The 21,575-nt window shown below is 35.6% G+C and overlaps 2 protein-coding genes across 4 annotated transcripts; both read left to right on the plus strand.

Moving 5' to 3' along the window:
- The first annotated feature begins 338 nt into the window (after positions 1-338).
- LOC121237713 (auxin-responsive protein SAUR71-like) lies at positions 339-842 on the plus strand. Its single transcript, XM_041134567.1, has one exon. The coding sequence runs from the start codon at positions 339-341 to the stop codon at positions 840-842; it is 504 nt and encodes a 167-aa protein (XP_040990501.1).
- A 10,116-nt stretch (positions 843-10,958) lies between these two features.
- Positions 10,959-20,516, plus strand: LOC121237748 (protein spt2-like). Of its 3 annotated transcripts, XM_041134611.1 has the most exons (12): positions 10,959-11,088; positions 11,197-11,275; positions 11,351-11,430; positions 12,732-12,792; positions 12,882-13,132; positions 17,357-17,474; positions 18,481-18,555; positions 18,652-18,781; positions 18,875-19,311; positions 19,447-19,589; positions 20,035-20,121; positions 20,303-20,516. In XM_041134611.1, the coding sequence occupies exons 4-12, from the start codon at positions 12,772-12,774 to the stop codon at positions 20,403-20,405; spliced, it is 1,365 nt and encodes a 454-aa protein (XP_040990545.1). In that variant the 5' UTR covers positions 10,959-11,088; positions 11,197-11,275; positions 11,351-11,430; positions 12,732-12,771; the 3' UTR covers positions 20,406-20,516. The 3 variants fall into 3 exon arrangements, with proteins under 3 accessions (XP_040990545.1, XP_040990546.1, XP_040990547.1); XM_041134612.1 differs by lacking the exons at positions 10,959-11,088; positions 11,197-11,275; positions 11,351-11,430; positions 12,732-12,792; positions 12,882-13,132 and adding an exon at positions 15,005-15,338; XM_041134613.1 differs by lacking the exons at positions 10,959-11,088; positions 11,197-11,275; positions 11,351-11,430; positions 12,732-12,792; positions 12,882-13,132 and adding an exon at positions 16,016-16,113.
- The last annotated feature ends 1,059 nt before the right edge of the window (positions 20,517-21,575 follow it).

Here is a 21,575-nt window from a genome sequence, read left to right on the forward strand (position 1 = left end):
TAGATTACATCTTAACAGGATAAAATACAATGATCTCAGTCGCTATCTATGTGATGATCCGTTGGAGACGTTGTTGGTTTGTTCAGTGGAGTGGATAATGTTGGACTCTTTTGTATTTTGAATTCGTTGGTTAACTCCCGCGTGGACTTAAACCTCTTAATTTCAAAGGTTGGCGCGCGCAGTTTCTTCTTCTATATATGCATGCAGACGTCGCGAGGGTCTTTTAGATCTCTGCTTCTCCTGATCCATCTTCAGTTTCTTCTATATATCTACAAAACAAATCGATCTTCTTCTGTTATATATTCTCGTACGTCATTGTACGTTCAAATATTACAATTATGTGGATGAAAAGTATGATTTACAAGACATGGGAGCGATGCCGATCACGACAGCGCTGCTGCAACACAACATCATTGGATTCGGAAGAGTACAACATTGACTGCATGAAGAGCAAGTGCAGAAAAAAGAGGTCGCGTGAGGTAGCTCCGGAAGCTGGTTGTTTCTCAGTTTACGTGGGACCTCAAAAACAAAGATTCGTGGTGAAGATCAAGTTTGCTAATCATCCTCTGTTTGCGATGCTGCTAGAGGAAGCTGAATCGGAGTACGGATACAATAGCGAAGGCCCCATCTTGCTTCCTTGTGCCGTTGATTTATTCTATGAAGTGCTAGCTGAGATGGAAGGCAGCAGCTCCTGCAATGATGATAATAATAATATTATTTCCAGCAGTACTTGTAGTACTTTCGGCTTGATTGCTAAAGGTTATGGTTCCTTGTTCCGACGGCGCAAGTCCCGCTCATCATGGTGCCTATGTGCTTCTAGATCTCCATCCCAAATTAATTAATTAATTATCACGCTTAGGACCAGCCAACTAATTTGATGATTATTCACGGATGGTAAATTGCATCATTTGAATCTAATCTAGCTTTCTTTTTTTGTAAGCTTATAATGCTATTAAAAAGTTATATATGTTAAAAAATTTAGGTGTTGTTTGGATAGTGAATTGAGATGACATGATATGATTTTATATGAGTTGAATAAAATATTGTTAGAATATTATTTTTTAATATTATTATTGTTTTGGGATTTGAAAATATTGAATTGTTAATTATGTTTTATGTGAAAATTGGAAAAGTTGTAATAATAAAATGAGATGAGTTAAAATCATTTCTCAATCCAAACGGCGCCTAAATCAGCGCACAGCAGAAGGAATGTTATCTCAAGTAGCAACTCTGGGATTGAGTGTGGTTGTTCCACAAATTAACTTTTCTTGTATGTTCTTCTCGATGGTGGAGTGCATGTGATAGCTATATGGTAAAAAATCAAAGCAACACGCCCATACTACAAAACCTAAATGTGGACTAGAAGGAACCAATACACATGAGAAAGAGAGATTAATTTTCTTCAACCGTACGTCTCAACTCCTCCAACCACAACAGAGCTTAATTGCCAAGGCATAACGCCTAGCTTAAAGATCAAAGACATAACGCCTAATTCGATGATCACTTCCCTATTTTTTTATTTTATTATTATTGTTTTGCTTTCTACTACTTTGACTGCTAATAGCGCTGCAGAGCGTTTCACCTCGGTTTCAATGTTCAATATATCACGGTCACTAGTGTCAATTATCGACCAAAAAAGAGAAATTGTCTCTTTCCAATGACTTCAAAAAAATATATAAAATTTGAAGGACTATCGATTTGTATAAAAATGTTGGTTTTTGGTTGTTGGTATGTAAGAATACAGTTTAAATATCTAAATTTATTTATTTTTGTTAACTTAAATTTTTAAAATAAGTGGTATTTTAACATGATATCATAGTAGAATTTATCATGTTAAATAAATGGTGATTTATTTATTTTTCTTAACCTGAACTTTTGGAATAAGTTTCCTCATTTCTTGTCATTCCGTCTCCCCATAATCATCGGTCTTCTTCTTTTTCCTTCATTCTTATTATTGATCTCCTTCAAATACTCCTTCCCCTCTGGGCTTTGCATTACTCCTCTTCTCCTTTCACTCTCATTCTTTGAATTCCTCTTGCCTTACACTCTCCATGGCTTCAAGAAACACCTCCCGATTCTGTCGTTCATGTTGGTCTCTGTACCCCGTTGGCAGAAACACATTTGTGCACAACTCTAGGACTACCACTAGAGCGAACTCTACCCATCCTAGAACCTTAGAGGTCGTTGGACAGCGACCATCACTCAAGCAAAGTCGATCTCTACAAGAGAATGACTTTGAATCTGAACTCCGTCTAACTAATTCTTCCCAACTTGAACAGCAGCATAGCCAACACTAAGTTGTAAGAGTTTTATTTAAACTCTAGGTCTCACACACCCATATCCCGACAGGGTTTAGAATAGCTCAACACTTATCACCTAATTAATGAGTCACAATGGGATAAGATTAACTCCAATGACATAAGATAAACTCTATATCTAATCACAGTGAGACACAAAGTCTATTGATTTCTTGATGATCAAAAGTCTATAAATAGAACTAATGGGTTAAGGGTTCTCACCTACAACATTAGAGTATCTTTAGCCACCGGGAGACACTTAGGAGGTTAAGTTGTTAGGGCGATCATTTTCTCATAGTCATATCAAATTCTTCATCAAACAGATGGAGAAATCTACGTATTTAATTATCATTATTCTTATTATTGTGGATCAAAGAAAATTAAAAATCCAATTATTAATATTTATATTAAAATATTTAACATGTGGTATCAGAGCTTCAGGTTACAAATTTTTTATGATCTCGATAAAATATGTGGTGAATATATGTTTGACATATATCTTGATTTTATCATGTTGGGTAGATTGAAAATACTATGCTTTTGATCTGATAGATAAAATTATGACGATGTTTTAAGCATCAATTCTGTGTTTTTTCTTAAAGAAGGATACACTGACACTCATTAATACATTTCGGTTTTTGTACCTATTTATCTCATACTGTCATCTACTTTGTGTTATTTCATATTCTCCCTCTTTTTTGTATATGGTTGCATAGAGAAAGTTGAGGGTTCAATGTCTAAAAGGAAGTTGAGATGTAGAAAAAAAATCATGGTAGCCTTTTTTATTGTGTAACCGATAGGTGTGGGTAGAGCAACATGTGTGGTGGCCGACGGCTCCACACTCAGCGATGCGAAGGAGGTGGCCAGCAGCACAGCGGGACTGTGAAGTCCCGAATGGGTGCTACCCTACCTATTTAAGGCTCTCATCGGACCAGAGGGCTATCGGCGTTGGGAGGAGGAGTGAAGTCCTCTGTGACTCCCCTATAATGGGGGTAGAGGGCTTTAAAGCCCACAATTGCGGCAGTTCCATGGTATGGACAGAAAAAAAAAAAATTAGAGAAAAGTGACCTTGGGGTCGGCGGCGAAAGGAGGACGTCGTCCTCTCCTCGTCGGAGACGCCCGTAGTCGCAGCTGAAGGCTGCGGCAGCTAAAACTTGAAAGGATAAGTAGCGGCGACTGAAGGTTGAAGAAGATACAATTAGGGTTTCTGTTGTGCAATGAGGGATGGGCTATTGGGGTGGGTCATGGGCTTTGGCCCAGTCCAAGACTAAAGAAAAGCAAACGGGCCAATGGGCCACTATTGTGGCCTAGCCTGATAAAAGAACAAAAAACAAATAGAGAGGAGGGGAACGGGCCTGAACAGTAGGCCCAACTGAGGTCAACACTATTAGTTGACCATTTAAATAAATCAGGTCTTGGCCTAGTTTACTGAACCAGTCCGATTCATACAAGGACCGGTCAGATTAAAATAATTATATTATTCTATATTATTAAGAAAAAAAATTTTATGCATGTTATTATTGTTAAATACATACTTATCAAAAAAAATTATTGTTAAATACATGTATTAAATTTTATTAAATGTCATATTCATATTATTATTGTTAAATACATGTATTAAATCTTATGTACATGTTATTATTATTAAATATATGTATGAATTTTTTATTTTGGCTCTTATTATCATGCCATGTATATTTGTTTATCCAATATGGGACAAATGATTTACATCAAAATTAAAGAAAAAATTGGTTGCCCAAAGGTACAAGATTTTCTTAATTTTTTGTGACAAATCATTAAACTCCATAGTAAGGTGGATATGGTGGAGTGAACACTTTGTGTGTCAAGATCTACTCCCAAAGGAAGATATTGATGACACTACAAGTTCATCTATCAAAGTAAAGTTGGAGTGAACAATTTGCATGTTAAGATCTACTCCCAAATAAGGATTTTGATGACACTAAAAGTTCATCTATCAAAGTAAAGTTGGAGTAAGTAATTTGTGTGTCAAGATCTACTCCCAAATGAGGATTTTGATGATACTACAAGTTCATCTATTAAAATAAAGTTGGAGTGAACATTTTTATGTCAGAGTTTACTCCCAAATGAGAATTCTGGTGATACAGCTAGTTCATCCATATAATTTAAGGTTGGAGGGAACATTTTGTATGTTAGAATTTACTCTCAAATGAGAATTCTAATGATACAGCTAGTTCATCCACATAATTTAAAATTGGAGGGAACATTTTGTGTGTTGGGGTTCACTCCCAAAGGAGGGATTTCGATGACACTATTAGTTCATCTATAATGGTTTAAGTTCTATTATTGTTTGTGAATGTCAAACTCAAAGCATTAATGTGATTAAAATGTTTTTCTTGCAGTAAGTATACGAATATCTTTACAAGGTTTCCTGTACAGAATGGAGTGATAAGGTTCATAAAAGTACAATGTTTAAGAAGATTGAATTAATTGCTACACATCAAACTGTAGGAATTTCTTATATTTGTGCATAATAGTTTACTTTAGAGACATTACTATGAGATATGAACAAGTTGGTAGCATGATTGTTAGCTAGATACAAGTTTATTTTGCTAATTTGTACGAAAAATCATTTCAACCTTTTGGAAAATGAAGGAAATTATGGTGAGGAAAATATAAGAACAGTATCAATTGAAGTTTGAAAGAAACATTAACACATGAAGATTTATGTGCCCTATGTATAAGATATGATTCGAAGGGAAGGGTAAACCTTTTTCTGTATAGGTTTCAAATCAAATCTTATACATGTTTATACATTTTCTTTTTTATCAAACTCGAGTGCAAATGTTCATATTTATTTTGTCTATATAAGTATAAATGTTGATACTTTTTTTAGTGGTTGAACTAGAGTACAAATGTTCAAATTTCAAATTGTTTCAAAATGTCATTTATGTTTGTTTAATTTTTCCATCCAATAAAATTTTTATTTGTCATGCCTTCATATTAGTGCTGCTGTTAAAAGTTTTTCCAATCCACTCATGAGGCATATATAGGAACTAAATGAAAAATAATTTATGAAAAGTTTTTACAATTTGTGGCATGGAATTTGAAACATAATTTGTGACATAAAAGTTTAGAGAATATCCCCAAGAAAAGTTATAAAGATTAGTAAATTAAATATTTTCCGCATTTAGATTTTCTAATCTCAGGATGTGTGTTGATTTATATAAAAGGAAAGCAAATCAAACATATCAAGAAAAGATAGTACAAGGAATAAAGAGTTTCTTGAGATAATGCATATAAACGCATGTAAATCTTTTTCTTTATAATGTTTTATATAAGTATTTCATTACTTTTATAGATAATTTTCATGATATGAATGTATCTATCTACTACATGAGAAGTCTCAAGTTATTAGTAATTCGTGAAGTACTTCTCATAGGGAGGAATTGCACTTAGATAGAAATGTGAAAACCATTGAATTGGATTAAAGTAGTGTCATGAAAAATACTAAGAGTTAGGCTATAATTTTAACATATTTCGTTAATTTCTTGAAAAATGTAATAAAACTCTTAAAAATGATGGTGTAGAACTTATATCGTGTTCTTAGTAATGTAGCTTTAACGATTTATTTTTGAGTTATGGATTGATATGCATGTATGGATAGTCAAATTAAAGTAATACTTTATAACCTAAATGAAAGAAAGTTGAATTTTATAATAGTTATTGAGTACATTATCATTATTGATTACTCAGAGAGATTCAAATGATCTAAGTTGTATTGTTTCTATTTATGGTTTAAATTTTGAGAAAATTAAAATGTCAAATTTCTTATGGTTTGCAAAATCAATAGGAGTATGAAAACTAGAGATGTGATTGTCGTGAAGTGTATTCTTGTATTTTTTGAAAATTCTTGTAGTTTCATATTATGATTATCTTAATGATAATATGGAACAACAAGCAAATGATCATCCACCTCATCAAAGAAACACCATTGAAGAATTGGCCATAGAGACATCAGAACAGGTAACCTTTTCTAATCTTCTTAATTTGCTATTTGGTTAGGCTACGTGGTGTATCTTCAAAATTTGAATGTGATATAGAAACAAATAAAAGTTTACATGTATTTTCACAAATTATAGAAATAAATGATTCTATAACTGTAACACCCGGACCCAACACCAATTCTAGGCCAAGCTGCGTTCTATAAATTGTTTTGGGTTAATATGTATGAAAAGCCCACTTAAGTTTTAAGGAGAAATTTTTGGAGTAGTCTATAGGCCCAAAATTTATTTTAATAGAGTATGAATTTTCTTTTGAGGGCTTGAAAATTAGGTTAAAATATTTTAATAGACTAGGTGGATTTTTGCCCAAAAAAATTATGGGACAAGTGTATTTTTTAGGTTGAGTTAAGGCCCAAAACTTAGGAAAAAAGTCAATATATTAATCCCATACAAGATCCAAGACTTCGTCTCCACGCCATGCACTATTCCATCCCTTTAGAGTTCACGATAAGGCATCTATATATACCTACATATTCATGCAAACTTTCAGTTTTTCCCTTCCCTTCACACACATTATTGATCACATTTCATGCTCATTTTATTCACTGCATGCACGACTCCAACACTTCCGTTCCCATTGCATGCACGCCTCTTTCTCTCTTTTCTCTAGGATTTCCAGTCATCTATATATATATATATATATACATATAGAAACCCTCGTCATTGCACATAGAGAAACTACCCAAGCTGCAAAGCTTCAATGAAGCACAACCTCCACATTGCACAAAAACTGCTACAGTTTCCTGCTCCTCTAGCTGCGCACTACCGTGGCACTCTAGGGCCAATCCAAGAACCCCCCCACCACCCAACTTGTTGGCAAACCGTGAACCCCATCCCAGTCGTTGCCTCCATAAGTTGCTACCCCACACCTAATCACGTAAAATCACCCAACCTCCAACTCACAACACATCCTGGTGCCATGAAACAACCCTACACCACCGTAGCGCCCCTGCTCAACCACCATGTAATACCCCACTGCCAAGCTCCTCCTCACCATTGCCATCTCGTACCACTGCTGTGCATACAGCTGAAAACCATCTAAACACCCTTGTTTTCATACACCCAAAACAAAATATAAATCTTCCTCTGTGATCCACTGCACCTCCTCAAGTCACCACAGCCGCGACGCGAACCACCGTGCCTACACCATACACACGACGCCAACCACCAGGAACCATGAGAAGTCATCCCCTTGTTTTACTCACTAAAAATAGAACAACAAAACCTCCCCCTCACATTTCATTTTCAGCACAGTGACACCTTGATTGGTGAAGCCAATGACGTCGCTAGCCCCTCCACCTTGTCTCTACCTCCACAGAAACCGTCGCCTATGCCACCCAAGGTCTGTCATCCTTCTCACAGTAAGCCACCGGCACCCTCTCCGTTTCTCCCTCTCTCGGCTTACTCTCTCTCCCTCTCTATCATTTTCGTGCTCTGCCGACCAGAACATCCTCTGCCACTCACCCACGCCAGAGGGCCACGGTTAAACCCATGACTCGTGCCGCATGCACACTATGCTCATAAGACGTCTAGTCTCTCCTCCTTTTTCCATTGTTAGATTTTTAAGCCCTTAGATAGAAAATTACATATAGGCCCCTAATAGGTAACACAAAGTTTCTTGTTTATGATGATATTATTGTGATTAAACTAAGAGAATTTAGATGTGGCTATTGGAGATATTTTACAGTGTAATCACATCATCATTTGGAGCATTGATGGGAAAATTAGAATATTTGGAGTAATGAGATCTTAAGGTTTCGAAGATGTTAGGGTTTGAGGAATTAAAGTAGGTTACTTAAACATTTTTTAGGTTTAATTATGAAGTGTGTATTCATTTAAAAACTTATGAAAGTTACGTGACTATTTTTATAGGTGACGAGAAATTTTTGTTCGGCATTACTGAGGAAAATTTCTGAAAAGCTAAGAAATTCAGGTAAGTGGGGTTGCTATGCTAGATTTTGTATAAAAATAAACTGGGCAGAGGTTATTTTTGGAAAATATGCATGTTTTGTTATGAAAGGAAATTTGAAACGTATTCAACTCATTTTTGTATGTTTTTATGTTTTTTAAACCACCCCAGGTGATGACATTTATGAGGATGAGATTGTAGGACATGACTTGACCTCGGGAGGCGAGGCAGAGGCCTAGACATATTATGCTATGATTAGTTTTATAATTTAAGGTTTTGATAAGCACATGAGATTTTAATATTTTTTTTAATAAGTGCTTCCGCAGACTCCATTTTGGATATTAAGTGTTTAACAAAATTTATTTTATTTATAGAATCTTTCGCATTTGGTGCTTCATTAAGAAGAAAAAAAATTTTAAGTTCAAGTTTAGTAACACACTGGCTTCCTGAAAATTTTAAAAATATTTTTATTAGGGAGCGGGGTGTTACATGGCCATCCATATATTTCATTATTTCTTTCTAAAACGTCTTATGGTTTGTAGGATTTCATAGTAATCAAGTTATGCACTCATTTAGAAGGGTTGTAATTTCTTTTTGGGTTTTGATATAGATTTCGAGTGATTATTTGGTACGTCAAAAGTGTCAATTTTTTTGTGAGCAAATAAGGTAAGTAACTTCTTAATGGATTTCTACAAAATCTAAGAACTTTTGCTAATTTAAAATTGTGTACGTTAGATTCAAAATATCCGTTTACATACATTTTTGTAATGTTATTTTGGATATGCTTATTTGGAATTGTACAAATTCTGTGAACCGTACTTGCGGGTTGTATATCAAATATCCGACATAATTCTTTTGGGAGTCAAGTAATATATTTTATATATCTACCTATGACACTGATGCCTTTGTGGTATTCATGATGTCTGCGTGACATATTGAAATCTGTGTGGTCAAAGTATAGTGATATCTATATGGTATTTTAGATGTCCTCGTACATCTATTGGTGATTTTCCCCTTGTCATGTGGTATGAATAATATATTTTGGCTCACCCCTTATATTTCTTACTCTTTCAAAGAATCCATCTATTCAAGATTTGTGAATGTGAAGTTATCGAATATTGGGCAAGAGGATTTACTATGTGAAGATTGATGATCTAGATACTTATAAACCTTATTTTTAGTTTATCTATATTGTTATGTTATTTAATAAATTGTATGTTGGATTTACGTTATGTGTTTGGGTTCTAGTTGCATTTGGGAAGGATCATAATTGGCGCATTTTATTATAGTTGGGTATTGTTGAGAATGCTACATTTAAAATTGTATTGAAATTTTAAAAACAAGAGACACGTCCATATTTTTTACGGGATTCAACCCGTTATAAATTTGGGGTGGTACATGAACGATGAAGTGATTTTCCTACTTGATATTTTATATGATGAGATATGATGAATTTTATATACTTGAAAAGAGGGTGATTCTTCACCTTGATAATAGATATATATACTTGAAATTTGCATAGAAGGTAACTCTTCAAAAAGTGGTTTCTCCAAATAACTTGAATGCATGTGTTTTGCTTAGGAGGCGATTCCTCATCATGCACAAACATATACGTTCCCATATCTTTTACATAAAACTATGCATTATATTTTCTCATGCATAATCTCTCATTAGCAGTCTTGTCATATTTGTTTAACTTATCTATGGTTTCATTTATCGGAATCGTAGCCTTTTATGCAGAGGTAGCCCCAGGATAGGTTCTCAAGGAAGAGCGACTGATCCCGCCCAAGTGATAGTAACAAAGGTCTATCTTTGGTAATAGTTGTTTGTATTATTTCATATTTGGTTTGTTGCACCTGCATGTAGGAAATGAATGTATGATATTGCGTAATATTATTTGAAAAGTGACATTGACATATATATGAATATTTTTTTAATGAATGAATCTAATTTCGGTTTAGACCTATGGTACAAATAACAATTAGTCTCCAACTAAACCTCTACTTATTCTGTTGCGATATATTTGTTTATTTATTTACGAGTTTTGCTATGTACAAACAAATTTGCGTACCAATCTGCGTACTAATGTTATTACCTTTATATTCTAAATTTAAATTAGTACTATTTTCAAAAAAATCTACTTTTTAACTAATCATATTGAATGAGTGCGCATATTAGTGCGCAGAATCGCTTACAATTAGATTTTTCCTTTATTTACGCATGCATTTCTTTGTGAAAACTGCACACTTATTCTCGATTAAGTTTCAGGTACTGCCAACCAGCTAGCACCCTGTGTGTAATTGGTGCAGTATCGATTTTTCAAATCTTAAAACCAGTGTATACCAATTCAATTACACTCATATGTGTAGAAGTATTGTGCAGCCCTAAAATTAATTTAAACCTTGCTCATACACGGTGCCGATAATAAAATATAATATTTTTTTATAAATTTTTATATAATTATATTTTAATTAAAAGATTAATAAATGATATTTATAGTTATAAAGTGTGCAAGTAATACATACTCTTTTAAAAAAATAAATAAATACAAAATTTACATAAAAAAGTTAAATTTTATATTTTAAAATAATAAGTGTACAATACTTATACAATATGTACTAAGCTAACTTAAATATTCTCGTACACGAGAAAACAATTTGGGTGCTCACTTTTTTTCCGTCTAAAAGCAAGGTTTAAAATATAAAATATAAAACCACTGAGATAGTCATCTAGTTCAAAAAAATAAAAATTCCGAAACCCCGTTCTCTCCCCCGCGTCCTCCCCCGCGTCGTCTCCCCGCATCTCCGCCCAGCAGCACTGTTCTGCGGCGTCAGCTCAGGTGGGTCACCTTCCTGCCCTCTCTCCTCCGCCTCTACCCCCCGACTCTGTCTCTGTCTCTCTCCCTCTACTGGTTTTGGGCAAAAAATATAAATGTTTACTGTTACAGCTGCCTCCACCGTCGTCTGGACTCCAGCGCCGCTACGTACAGCCGCCCGAGACGCCCCTCCCGCGTCTCCAGACTCCAGGTAAGTCCCACAGCCATTCTCCTTTTACCTCGTATTCATGAAGTGCCCTAACCCAACTTGTTGAAAAATCCCTAGATTGATCCGCCCCACCCACCTGCGACGCCTTCCACCGCCACTCGACCTGTGACGCCGCAAGAACACGTGCCGCAATATAGGTAATATCGGGCCTCTTTATGTCTCTGTGGTTGATATGCCCACCGAGGAGGCTGTGTGATTGATTCCCGGATGCCCATTTTTTGTGTCCCTGAGCTGAATTTTTCTCTTGTTTGTTAATATCGGTTGTGATGGCTGGTTCTACCCATTATGTCTCTTCGTTGTGTTTGTATGTGTGGATTTTACCTCATTGGTGGCAGAACCTTTTGGTAATTTCTTCCTTCTGCAAATGCATCCTTTAGTTCAGTTTTTATTAACGATGAACTCAAACATTTTAATAAACTTAAACAAAGATCTGCTCCATAGTGCATGCAAGACCCACATAAAAGCCAAGAATTAGCATGTCCTTCTTAACCTCTCTGGTCTTTGGGCTGATAATGCTATAGGCTCTGTTTCAGTAAAGTTCAACCAACTCTGGTAAGCAACTTCCTCTCTTTCAATTTTGATGAACTCGACTGTTTCTGGCATTTATGTACTTTTTTATCTTTTAAGACTTCAAATATCATGTTTCTAGATATGAAAATTTAGTTCACTCACTTAAGACGAGACACTGTTCTCGGACACCCAGTGCCAATGGAAAAGTAAAAAATTTTGTTCACTCACTTAGATATAGATTACATATCATTTCAAATTCTTTCCCAGTATGTTATAGTGAAATGAAAGTCAGAAACTGAATTTAAACAATTTAAAACTTATATATGGTGAGTAAAGGAAGTGTAGCGTGGTTTCAGATATCATTCCATGGACTTTCATTTTAGCCAGGATATTTCTGAAACTATTCCTATTGTACTAAAACCTCAGCACTTAATGCCTATATACCTAGCTTCATTACCCTGGAGCATGTGTCTTGTACAGCAAAGAAGTATACAGCATCTAGTAACTAGGAAGATTATTATATACAAACCTCACCTCTGATTAAAACTTGGTGTTCACTCTTGCTTGGAATCCTTTTCCACTGGTGAAAAACAGAAAAAATAAAAAATAAAAATAAAACATTGGTGGTGCCAGTTTGTGTTGCACATATCTGATTATTATTTTTCACTCATTTGGACCAAGGAAAAAAAAGATGGGCATGTGCTTGCTCTTAAACCACGGGTACCCAAATATTCCATTCTATTGCCTAAACCGGAATGACCCCTGGAATGGAAATCGAAACTTGCACAGTACTAATTCATCATTTCAGTTCAGATGCCAAATAATGTTGAAATAATAAAGAAAAATTCTAATGGTCACTGTCTAGATTTTTTTTCAATAAAAGAAATAAATTACAAACTTGTATTGATTTTACTATTTTTGTTTTCAGGTATTAATTATATTGATTGTCTAAACAAGGTCTGACAAAAATGCGGGGATATGATAGAGATGTAAGCAGACATGGATTTTCGTTGAATTCATTATTATGTTCAAACTCGTCTGTTGTGGTGACATTTTCACACTGGTTATGATGATATAGGAATTGCATGGAGAAGTTGAAGATTATGATGAGTATGAGGAGGAAGGGTCAGAGCTAGAGGAAGATCCTGGAGAGGGGGGGGAGGGATATGAAGAGGAAGATCCGAAGCCTACCAGGGAGGAATTAGAGTATCTAGAGTTGAGGCGAAGATTGAAAGAGCAAATCAGAAAGCAGATGAAAAAGGATAATGATACTTCTATAAATGTAAATGGTTCAAATGAGAAGAAGAATAAGAAACTTCCATATGATAAGTAAGTATGTGCCCATTTCTCTTAATATGACATAACTTCATTTTCTACTAGTTTAACATGGAATTTCCCTTCTTTCTGATGTTTCTTGGCTTTTGGGGGCTTGCATTTTCACTTGTTGTTTTGGGCTTTTCAATAAAAACCGAGTACTTTCAATTAATATCATGCCACAATGACTTTGATGAATTTCTCCTGTTTTGTTCATTCCTCTTGGTAGTTGGCATGGATCATGTGGATCTCTGCAGAGCATTTGCTTTTGCATTCTTTATTCTTTACCAATGAACTAATAAACTTTGAAGCGGTTTTCAAGCTCATCAGGAATTGTCATTTGAAAAACCATGGAATCAATCTGTGTTTTTCAGGTATAGTTGTGAGTGTGTTGATTGGCTGCTTTTTATGCATTCCAAATTAACTGGTGGCAATATTAATGGCACCTGAACTTGTAATGTGACATTTAGTTGCTCCTCAAAAGCAATTTGGATAAAGAAATAAAGATTTATATATTACTTGATTTAATTACATACAAACTAGCCTAAATTAGTTGGCCTATAAGCTTTCAATATTTTACACTTAAGGAAAAAAAAAAAAAAAAAAAAAGATTTTGCTGTTTTTTTTTTAGATTGACTATATATGCTTCTCGGATGAGGCTTACAGAGTATCTTACATGGTCACACCCAGCCCAGAAATCTGGGTGATTTATTGAATTGTAGGCCCATGTGCCTAATTAATTTTCTGCTTATTTTGTTATTGTTTTCATATGGGTGAATTTTAATTGTTGATTGGATTCCAGATTTGTTTTTGGTAGAAATGTGTCATTTGAGGTAAGTTTTTAACAAGAAACCCTGCCTAACATGATCCCTAGGCAGTTCGAAACTTCCTAATCTGTCACAGCTGGCTTATTATGTCAAAAACCCCAGAAACCAGTAAGTCTTGCAGCTGCCGACCATTAGGACTGAATAAGTAAAGTTTTATGATGTAGAGTTATGGAAATCGCATGTAAATCACCTATTCAAGCTGTAATAATTAGGAAATTCACCATGAAGAGGCTTCCGATATATTTGGATTCAATTAGGAAGATCTTCCTTTTATACTAGAGGTTGACCTGAGTTTTGAAGCTGTCACAACAGCTGACAGCAAGTATATTAAGGCCATTAATGGCTGCCGACTCATAGGGACCATATTTGGGAGGAACCAATATTCAAGGAAAATCTTCCTAGAATCATGCTGAAAATCCCATATTCTTCTCTCAATCCATAACTGCCAGCCCCTCCAGCTTTGACTCCCATTGAAATTTCCCAGATTTCCCTCATGACATCAAGGCTGCCAATAAACCTTAGTATATTTTAAATAAATTTCGAAATAAGCAGCTGCCATGATTATATGAGCAGCCCTTGTGCCCATTTATCACCCTTAGGTCTAGAAACACTAAGGCCTCGTTTGTTTTCAGAGATTAGATGAGATGAGTGAGATTAAAGTTAAAAAGTTGAATAAAATATTGTTAGAATATATTTTTTAATATTATTTTTGTTTTGGGATTTGAAAAAGTTGAATTGTTTATTTTATTTTGTGTGAGAATTTGAAAAATTTGTAATGATGAGATGATAGGTTTTCAAAGTTTTTAAAGTTTTGGGTTTTAGTCTTGAAAGCAAACCAGGTCTAAATCTCTTTTCTACCCAAGTAATTAGGTGTTTTCTTTTTAACCCCTAGGGGTTGGCTCAAGTGGTAAAAGCCTTGGGCTTGGAGTTATGCTCTCCCTAGGTCTAAGGTTCAAATCCCCTTGGGTGCAAACAATCTCTAGGGGCCATCGGGCTGGAGGATTTTCCCCTTGAATTACTCGATGTGCACTTGTGGGAAACTTTTGGCCAATAAAAAAAAACATTAGGTTTTTTCTTTGGTATATTTACCGTGTACTTGGGCTACATCTATTATTATGTTTCAATAATATTTTATTATACCTATCCAAAACCCTAGCTATCATCCATTTATACTAACCCTAGCAGCATTTCAAGCCTATTAACCAACAAGGCAGCAATAGAGAAACCACCTCCTGGCCCTTACTTTATCACCCAGCAGCCAAGAAGCACCCCATGCACCTTTATTCTCATAAGTCACCAAGAGAAGAAACTACAGCCCCTCTCCTCCATATCTCGCCACTCTCTTCTCTGTCTACACAAGGATTCCTGCGGCAGACCAGTCACTGCCACCCTAGGTAAGATGCAGTCCCACAAGCACCTTCTCTTCTTCTTCTAGAAAATTGGGTTGATTCGCAAGAGATTGCACAATTAATAAAACACAAAAAGAATTATTAAACAAACCATGCCTTGAATAAACATAATCAAAGTTGTTTACCGATCAAAAAAAAAAAAAAACATAAAGTTTTCAAACAAACTAAATTAAGAAAGTTGTGATAATGTAAAGTTAAACTAAGACGCCTGGAACCAATATCATCAGACTACTTCATATAAGCTTGGCCCATTTGCTCGCTTCATTGTCTTCCTCACCTGGGTCGTTAAAAACATAAAACAAAACTAAAACAACTCAAATACTCAATAAGAAACCCACCATATGATTTCAATGGCATGGACCTACATGATTTTCTTCTCTATAATGCGCATACCTAGCCTAGTGGCTGCTTTTTGTATTCTCTTCTAGAACTTTGTATATGGCTTTGCCTATTCTTTGATCAATATAATTTGTTTACTTATAAAAAAAAAAAGAAAAAGAACCCACCATAAGTAAACATAGTAAACATAAGGTTTTTCATAAAATATTTCATGCTTGAGAGAATTAAAATCTTGACTATTTACACTAATGCTTATGGTATGCATGACTTAGAAATATTATCTTCATTATCTTGTTTCAACTTATTTTGATGGGCCAATACACCTTAACCCGTGTGCTAGGTTGTGTATCGGTTCCACATCCTGTGGCCATAAGGGGAATTGCTAATCTGATCATAACATACTGTGGTGGACCATGCTTAGGTCCGTGGCTTGCACATCCACCCATAACTGCATTGGTACTATGCATCTCTATGGCCGTCTTTTTTTTTTTTTATTATTGGCATCAAGTGTTTGAGAACAGTGTCCTAACTAATTCTAGGGGTGCACACGTGGCCCTCGGCAAGGATTTTCCCTCAAGTGCACCTCGGATAATTCAAGGAGAAAATCCCCTAGTTCGATGGCCCTTAGAGATTGTTTGCACCCAAGAGGATTTGAACCTTAGACCTTGGAGGGAGCATACCACCAAGACCAAGGCCTTTACCTCTTGAGCCAACCCCTAGGGCCATCTTATTAATCATGATATTTATTTACTATATCATATGATCAGTTTCAAATGCTCGGGGACGAGATGAGGGACCTGCTTTTGATTTTCGGAAATGGGGTTCGGGGACGTGAGGGAGGCGTGAGGGATGAGGGGGAGTCTCTGTCGTCTAGAGTTTCAAATGGCTGTTGCTCGGTTTCGTGTTTTGGTTCTTTTTTTTTTTTATTTTTTATTTTTATATAAACCATGTGGCATGGCTACGTCAATGGGGCAAAACGAGCGGTATAAGTGAGGTGGCCCGGTATCAACTCAACCTTGGTTGGGAAAATGTGAGAAACCACCCAACTTCTAGAAATACTAAGAATCAAGGTTGCTGGCAGCAACCTAGACAGCACCTAGAACCCTACTTGTACCTAATATTGCTTGTAAAAGGGCTTAGAAACATGCATAACAGATTCCTATACATGCTACTTTGACATCATAGGCTACACACAACACATGCTGTCAGGAGCCTGACAGCATCGCAATGCCATACAGCCAGTAAAATCATGGATTTGGTGTTCGACGTGTCTAGAGTTAAGTGACACACTTACATGCATTGCAACCACTCACAGCATGCAAATTGTTTCAAGTATGGATTGACATGGAATATGTTGTAATTTAATAGGTGCTTGAGTGAAGTGCTTATTTGATTCTCAAAGTGCATTTACATGTGCTCATGTTTGTTAGTAACGTCTTCTACTGTAATGGATACAGTATTTGTGTATATATCCTTGAATGGAATGTTGAAATGCAAATATCTATGGTAGTTTGGTGAGCTTTGTTGCATGAACATGGACAAACGACTTGACGTCAGCATGACATGGGCCCATAAAATGATATGCTTTTAATGTCTAATGTTTTATTATGTTTACAGTTTTGTATGATATTCCATGTAATATCTAATTTTGCTTATTTATGCAGTTTTGGATCCTTCTTTGGCCCTTCTCAACCAGTAATTGCCCAAAGAGTAATACAAGAAAGCAAGTCATTGTTAGAAACGGACCATTTGGCATCTAGGCTTTCGAACTCCCTCCATGGCGTATGTACTGTAAACCTCAGATGTGAGATATGTTATTGGAATGTATGCAGCAAATCTGATCTGTCTCAGGCTGTTGTATACATATTGATGGAGGGTTTTGAATCAACGTTGAGGGTACCACATTTGGGCATGCATCCAATGTGATTATGCAGTGTACCTTTGGTCATTTATTTGCAATATTTTTAATAATGTGTTGATTTACTAGAAAGTTTGGTGCATTCAAGAGAATGAAGTGCTTTTACATAAAATAAATCTTGGTATAAACTGATTCTGTGTGGTTGACTTGTAGATGAGGTTCAGGGAAAATACCTTTGGACATTTGAGAAGTTAGGTGTTTAGTGGCATAACTCAGAAGTTTGAGACCCTTTTATTTGGGATGTTTGTTGGTTGTTATGCCAGAAATGGTATCAAACTTTCTTTGTACTATTATATTTGATTGAAATGACTTTTGTCAATGACATCTAGCATTTTGAAAGATGATTATGAAAGAACTTTCCCTGGAGGATTGTAATATGCATTGAATTCTAGTCCCATTACTTCTATATTCACAAATTTTGTGCTTGTAAATATTTGGTTTTGGATAGAAACGCATTCTTTCTGGTTCTTATTATTTCTACCCTCTTTTATTGCCAATTTAAGTTAATTTCCATTTCTTTTTCTATTAAACTGTCTCCTTTGGCCTTTAGTCTCTTTCCTCCGACAACAGTTCGTATTTAGTTTGCAGAAATAAATGGTTTTCAAATGTAATTACTTCTTGATGTTCTTCTTTGCCTGGTGAGAGGGACAATTTTTCCATGTTCTTTGTCCTAGAAAAAATTATTAATTCTATGATTCTGTATTCTAATATTCTAGAATTTGGCTCACTTATAAAAAAAAATATTCTGGAATTTGGCTTGCATGGTCCAGATGTGTGTGTGCTGAATGCAAGCAGTCTGAAGTTTGTATATTGTTGTTAAGTTCATATTATATGTGGTTTTTATCTTGATTACCTTCCCTGTCCTTACAGCACAAAAAGGACACTTCAACGTCTAAAGGGCCAAAACTTGGATCGCGTTACCAGCTACCGAAAGTAAAAAATGAGGTATGCATAGAGCAGTCTGTTTTGTGTTGGTCTTTGAACATTTACAAGTGTATGCGAGTCCTTTTCACCCATGCAATAAGTTTTCTATTTATGCAGTTAAAGACTAAAGTCGAAAAACTCAAGGATACAAGAGATTATTCATTTCTTTTATCCGACGATGCAGAGCTTCCTGCTTCTTATAAAGAGCCTCCGCGTAGAAATGTCTCCTTTCCAAATCATGGTCATGGTGTGTTACTGCTTCACTACCTCTTGCTCTAATGTACTTATATCAAACTATTTCATTGAGAAAACTTATGAAGGGTTTTTGCTGATGTTGAAGAGGCGCGAGCATCTCACGTGCCGACGAAGAAGAGTATAGAAGCTTCGGGCAACAGTGGCAGACATGAAGAAAGGAAAACTGTTTCTATGAATGGTCAGTTCTATTCTAAACCAGGGTCCAAGTTGACTTCTGCTAGTAAGACAGCAGATTCTAGAAAACAACTCGGTAGCAACATTGGAAATGGGCCAGGACGGCCTGTGGGGCCAAAAGCCTTGCCTATAAAGAACCCTGTTGCTACCATGGACAAGAAGGCTGCCATGGAGAAGAAAGTTTCTGCACCAGCTGCTAAAAATTCCTTGCCTGGAATGCAGAGATCATCTTCACAAGTGCACTCATCTGCTCCGAAGCAGCCCCTAGAACAAAAAAAGGGACAACAAGAGTCTAATAAATCTAAAATGGTGGTGCCAAAACAGCCATTGACATCGTCAAAACCAAAGGTTTGTGCCCACTCTTTGCACGCGCACACACTTGTACAACTCCATGTTGCCCTTTCAGTTCTTTTTGTGAAATTTTATATGGCAGTAATTTGCAAAGATTCACAATGTCTACTCCCTTTCATGTAATGTCAATAGATGAACAAGCCGCAAAAGCAAATTTCATCACATCCGACTTCCAGGGACCATCGACCCTTGAAAAAGCCAAGGCCTGTGAGTCGGTATTCTGATGATGACGATGATGGTGTAAAAGCCATCAGTATGATCAGACAAATGTTCAGGTATAGAGTTTTCCTTCACTATCTATTTAATACTGTGTCATTGGGCAGGATGTTGGAAGAAGTCAGTTTGATTTCAAAAATTCTGCAGCAGGAAACTCAATCTTCTGACTATTTTTTTTCCTTTGCTCTCCTACATTATATCTGGAGGTTGTTATGGAAAATAAAATTGTTTTGTATAAGTGTGGTATTGAAAGTGGCATTCATTTTGTCTCTTGTCAGAGTTGTAAAACGTTAAACAGAACTGCCAATTTATCTGGAAAAAAATGGGGCGTTGATTGTTATTTTATGGACATTGGGGTAGACCTAAAGTCAACCCAGGCTAAAACAGAATAGCCAATTGTGGCAGCTACTTTAATGCTTTTGTGTTGAATTAAATGAGGAAAAAATGAAGACAAATAGCTGCATGCCTGACATCTGACGAGTGAACTGGTGAAATCTTAATTAGGTACAATCCCAACAGATACAAGGATGATGGTGATGATAGTGATATGGAGGCAAACTTTGCGGATATAATGAGGGAGGAGAAAAGAAGGTTTGTATTGTTTCACTTTTGCTTGATTGAGACACTGTTCATATCTTTTCTCCTATTTGATGAAATCATGTTCACTTTCATTCCTACCCTTCCTTTCTCTGGATTGGAAAAAAATAAAAATAAAAAATAAAATCTATATTTTTCTGTTGCCCGAGCTATTTCTCTTTTTTCTCTATTACAGTGCAAAAATTGCAAGGGAGGAGGATGAAGAGCAACTTAGATTGATAGAGGAAGAAGAAGAAAGAGAGCGGCTGGCACGGTTGAGAAAATTAAAAAAGCGTTAGCTGGGCCAGGATTGACCAAAGTAACATCTTTTAGGACATTGTCTGCTTAATTAATTTCCTATTCTTTTTGTATCACCATTTTGTTTATATATATACATATATTTAATTTTATGCAAAAGTTGCCTAATGATGGTGCCGATAAATTCTTCAATTTTAGGGTTAAGATGTTGCCAAAGTTCGAGGTGCTTTCGGCGAAATATTGTATGCTCGTGCAAACCAACAAAAGACGACAGTGATCTTATCTATCATTCCAAAATGCTAAAGTTTTCCATTTAGATAGTGAGAGAAGATGAATTGAGATGGTTTGTGAATGGTAGTAAGATTATTAGTGAAATTAGATGTGATGATTTTATCTAACTTCTGTATCCAACCAGGTCCTAAGTTGTAAATAACTAAGATAATATGAATATGAATATAAGAAATGAAAGTGGGGCCAATGAATGGTTTGGATAACATGTTATAGGTGGACTATAATAATTGATTGAGAGTTCCTTTCAATACTATTTGGTTTGGAGCATATGTTGGGCATGGCTCCCAATAGAGGAGACTCAAAGGAAATGGAAAAGGATACCTTGTGAAATACACATTGCTTGTAAGGTTGGCATGTATGATTCTTGTCAAAAGAGGGAGAAGGTAAAAAAATTGTTGTGGTTGGTAGTGTGGTGATTAGAGTTTCTTGGAGGGTTATTATAGCTAGTGGTGATCTGCAAATGACAATGGATATACACTTTTAAGTACTATAAGAGTGGGGTCCATTGTGAAAAAATTAGTAAGTCTAATACTCGGTAGACATTAATTCATTATGTAAAAAAATATACATAAGCTTTCATTCATAATTCTTCATTCCTCTACATATATTACATAAAACATTTATTTCTTTCATAACATATTACAAGGTGGAGTTTTTCTTTAAGCCATTCTTATAACTAAATATTGAAGCCTTATATTTCAAAATCATGTACTAGGATTTTGCAATTTTATAACCTATGCTCTAACATTAATCAAAATCCCTCATATTTGTCTACATAATCATTACCTAGCTCTTATACCAAAATTGTAAACACCCCAAATTTATAACGAGTTGGATGCCAACAGAAATATGGACATACCCCTTGTCTACAATTTTCAAGACAATTTTAATGCAACATTCTCAATAAAACCCAACTGTGA

The sequence above is a fragment of the Juglans microcarpa x Juglans regia genome, chromosome 6S (genome assembly GCF_004785595.1).
Source record: "Juglans microcarpa x Juglans regia isolate MS1-56 chromosome 6S, Jm3101_v1.0, whole genome shotgun sequence".
In the NCBI taxonomy this organism is placed as follows: Eukaryota; Viridiplantae; Streptophyta; class Magnoliopsida; order Fagales; family Juglandaceae; genus Juglans; species Juglans microcarpa x Juglans regia.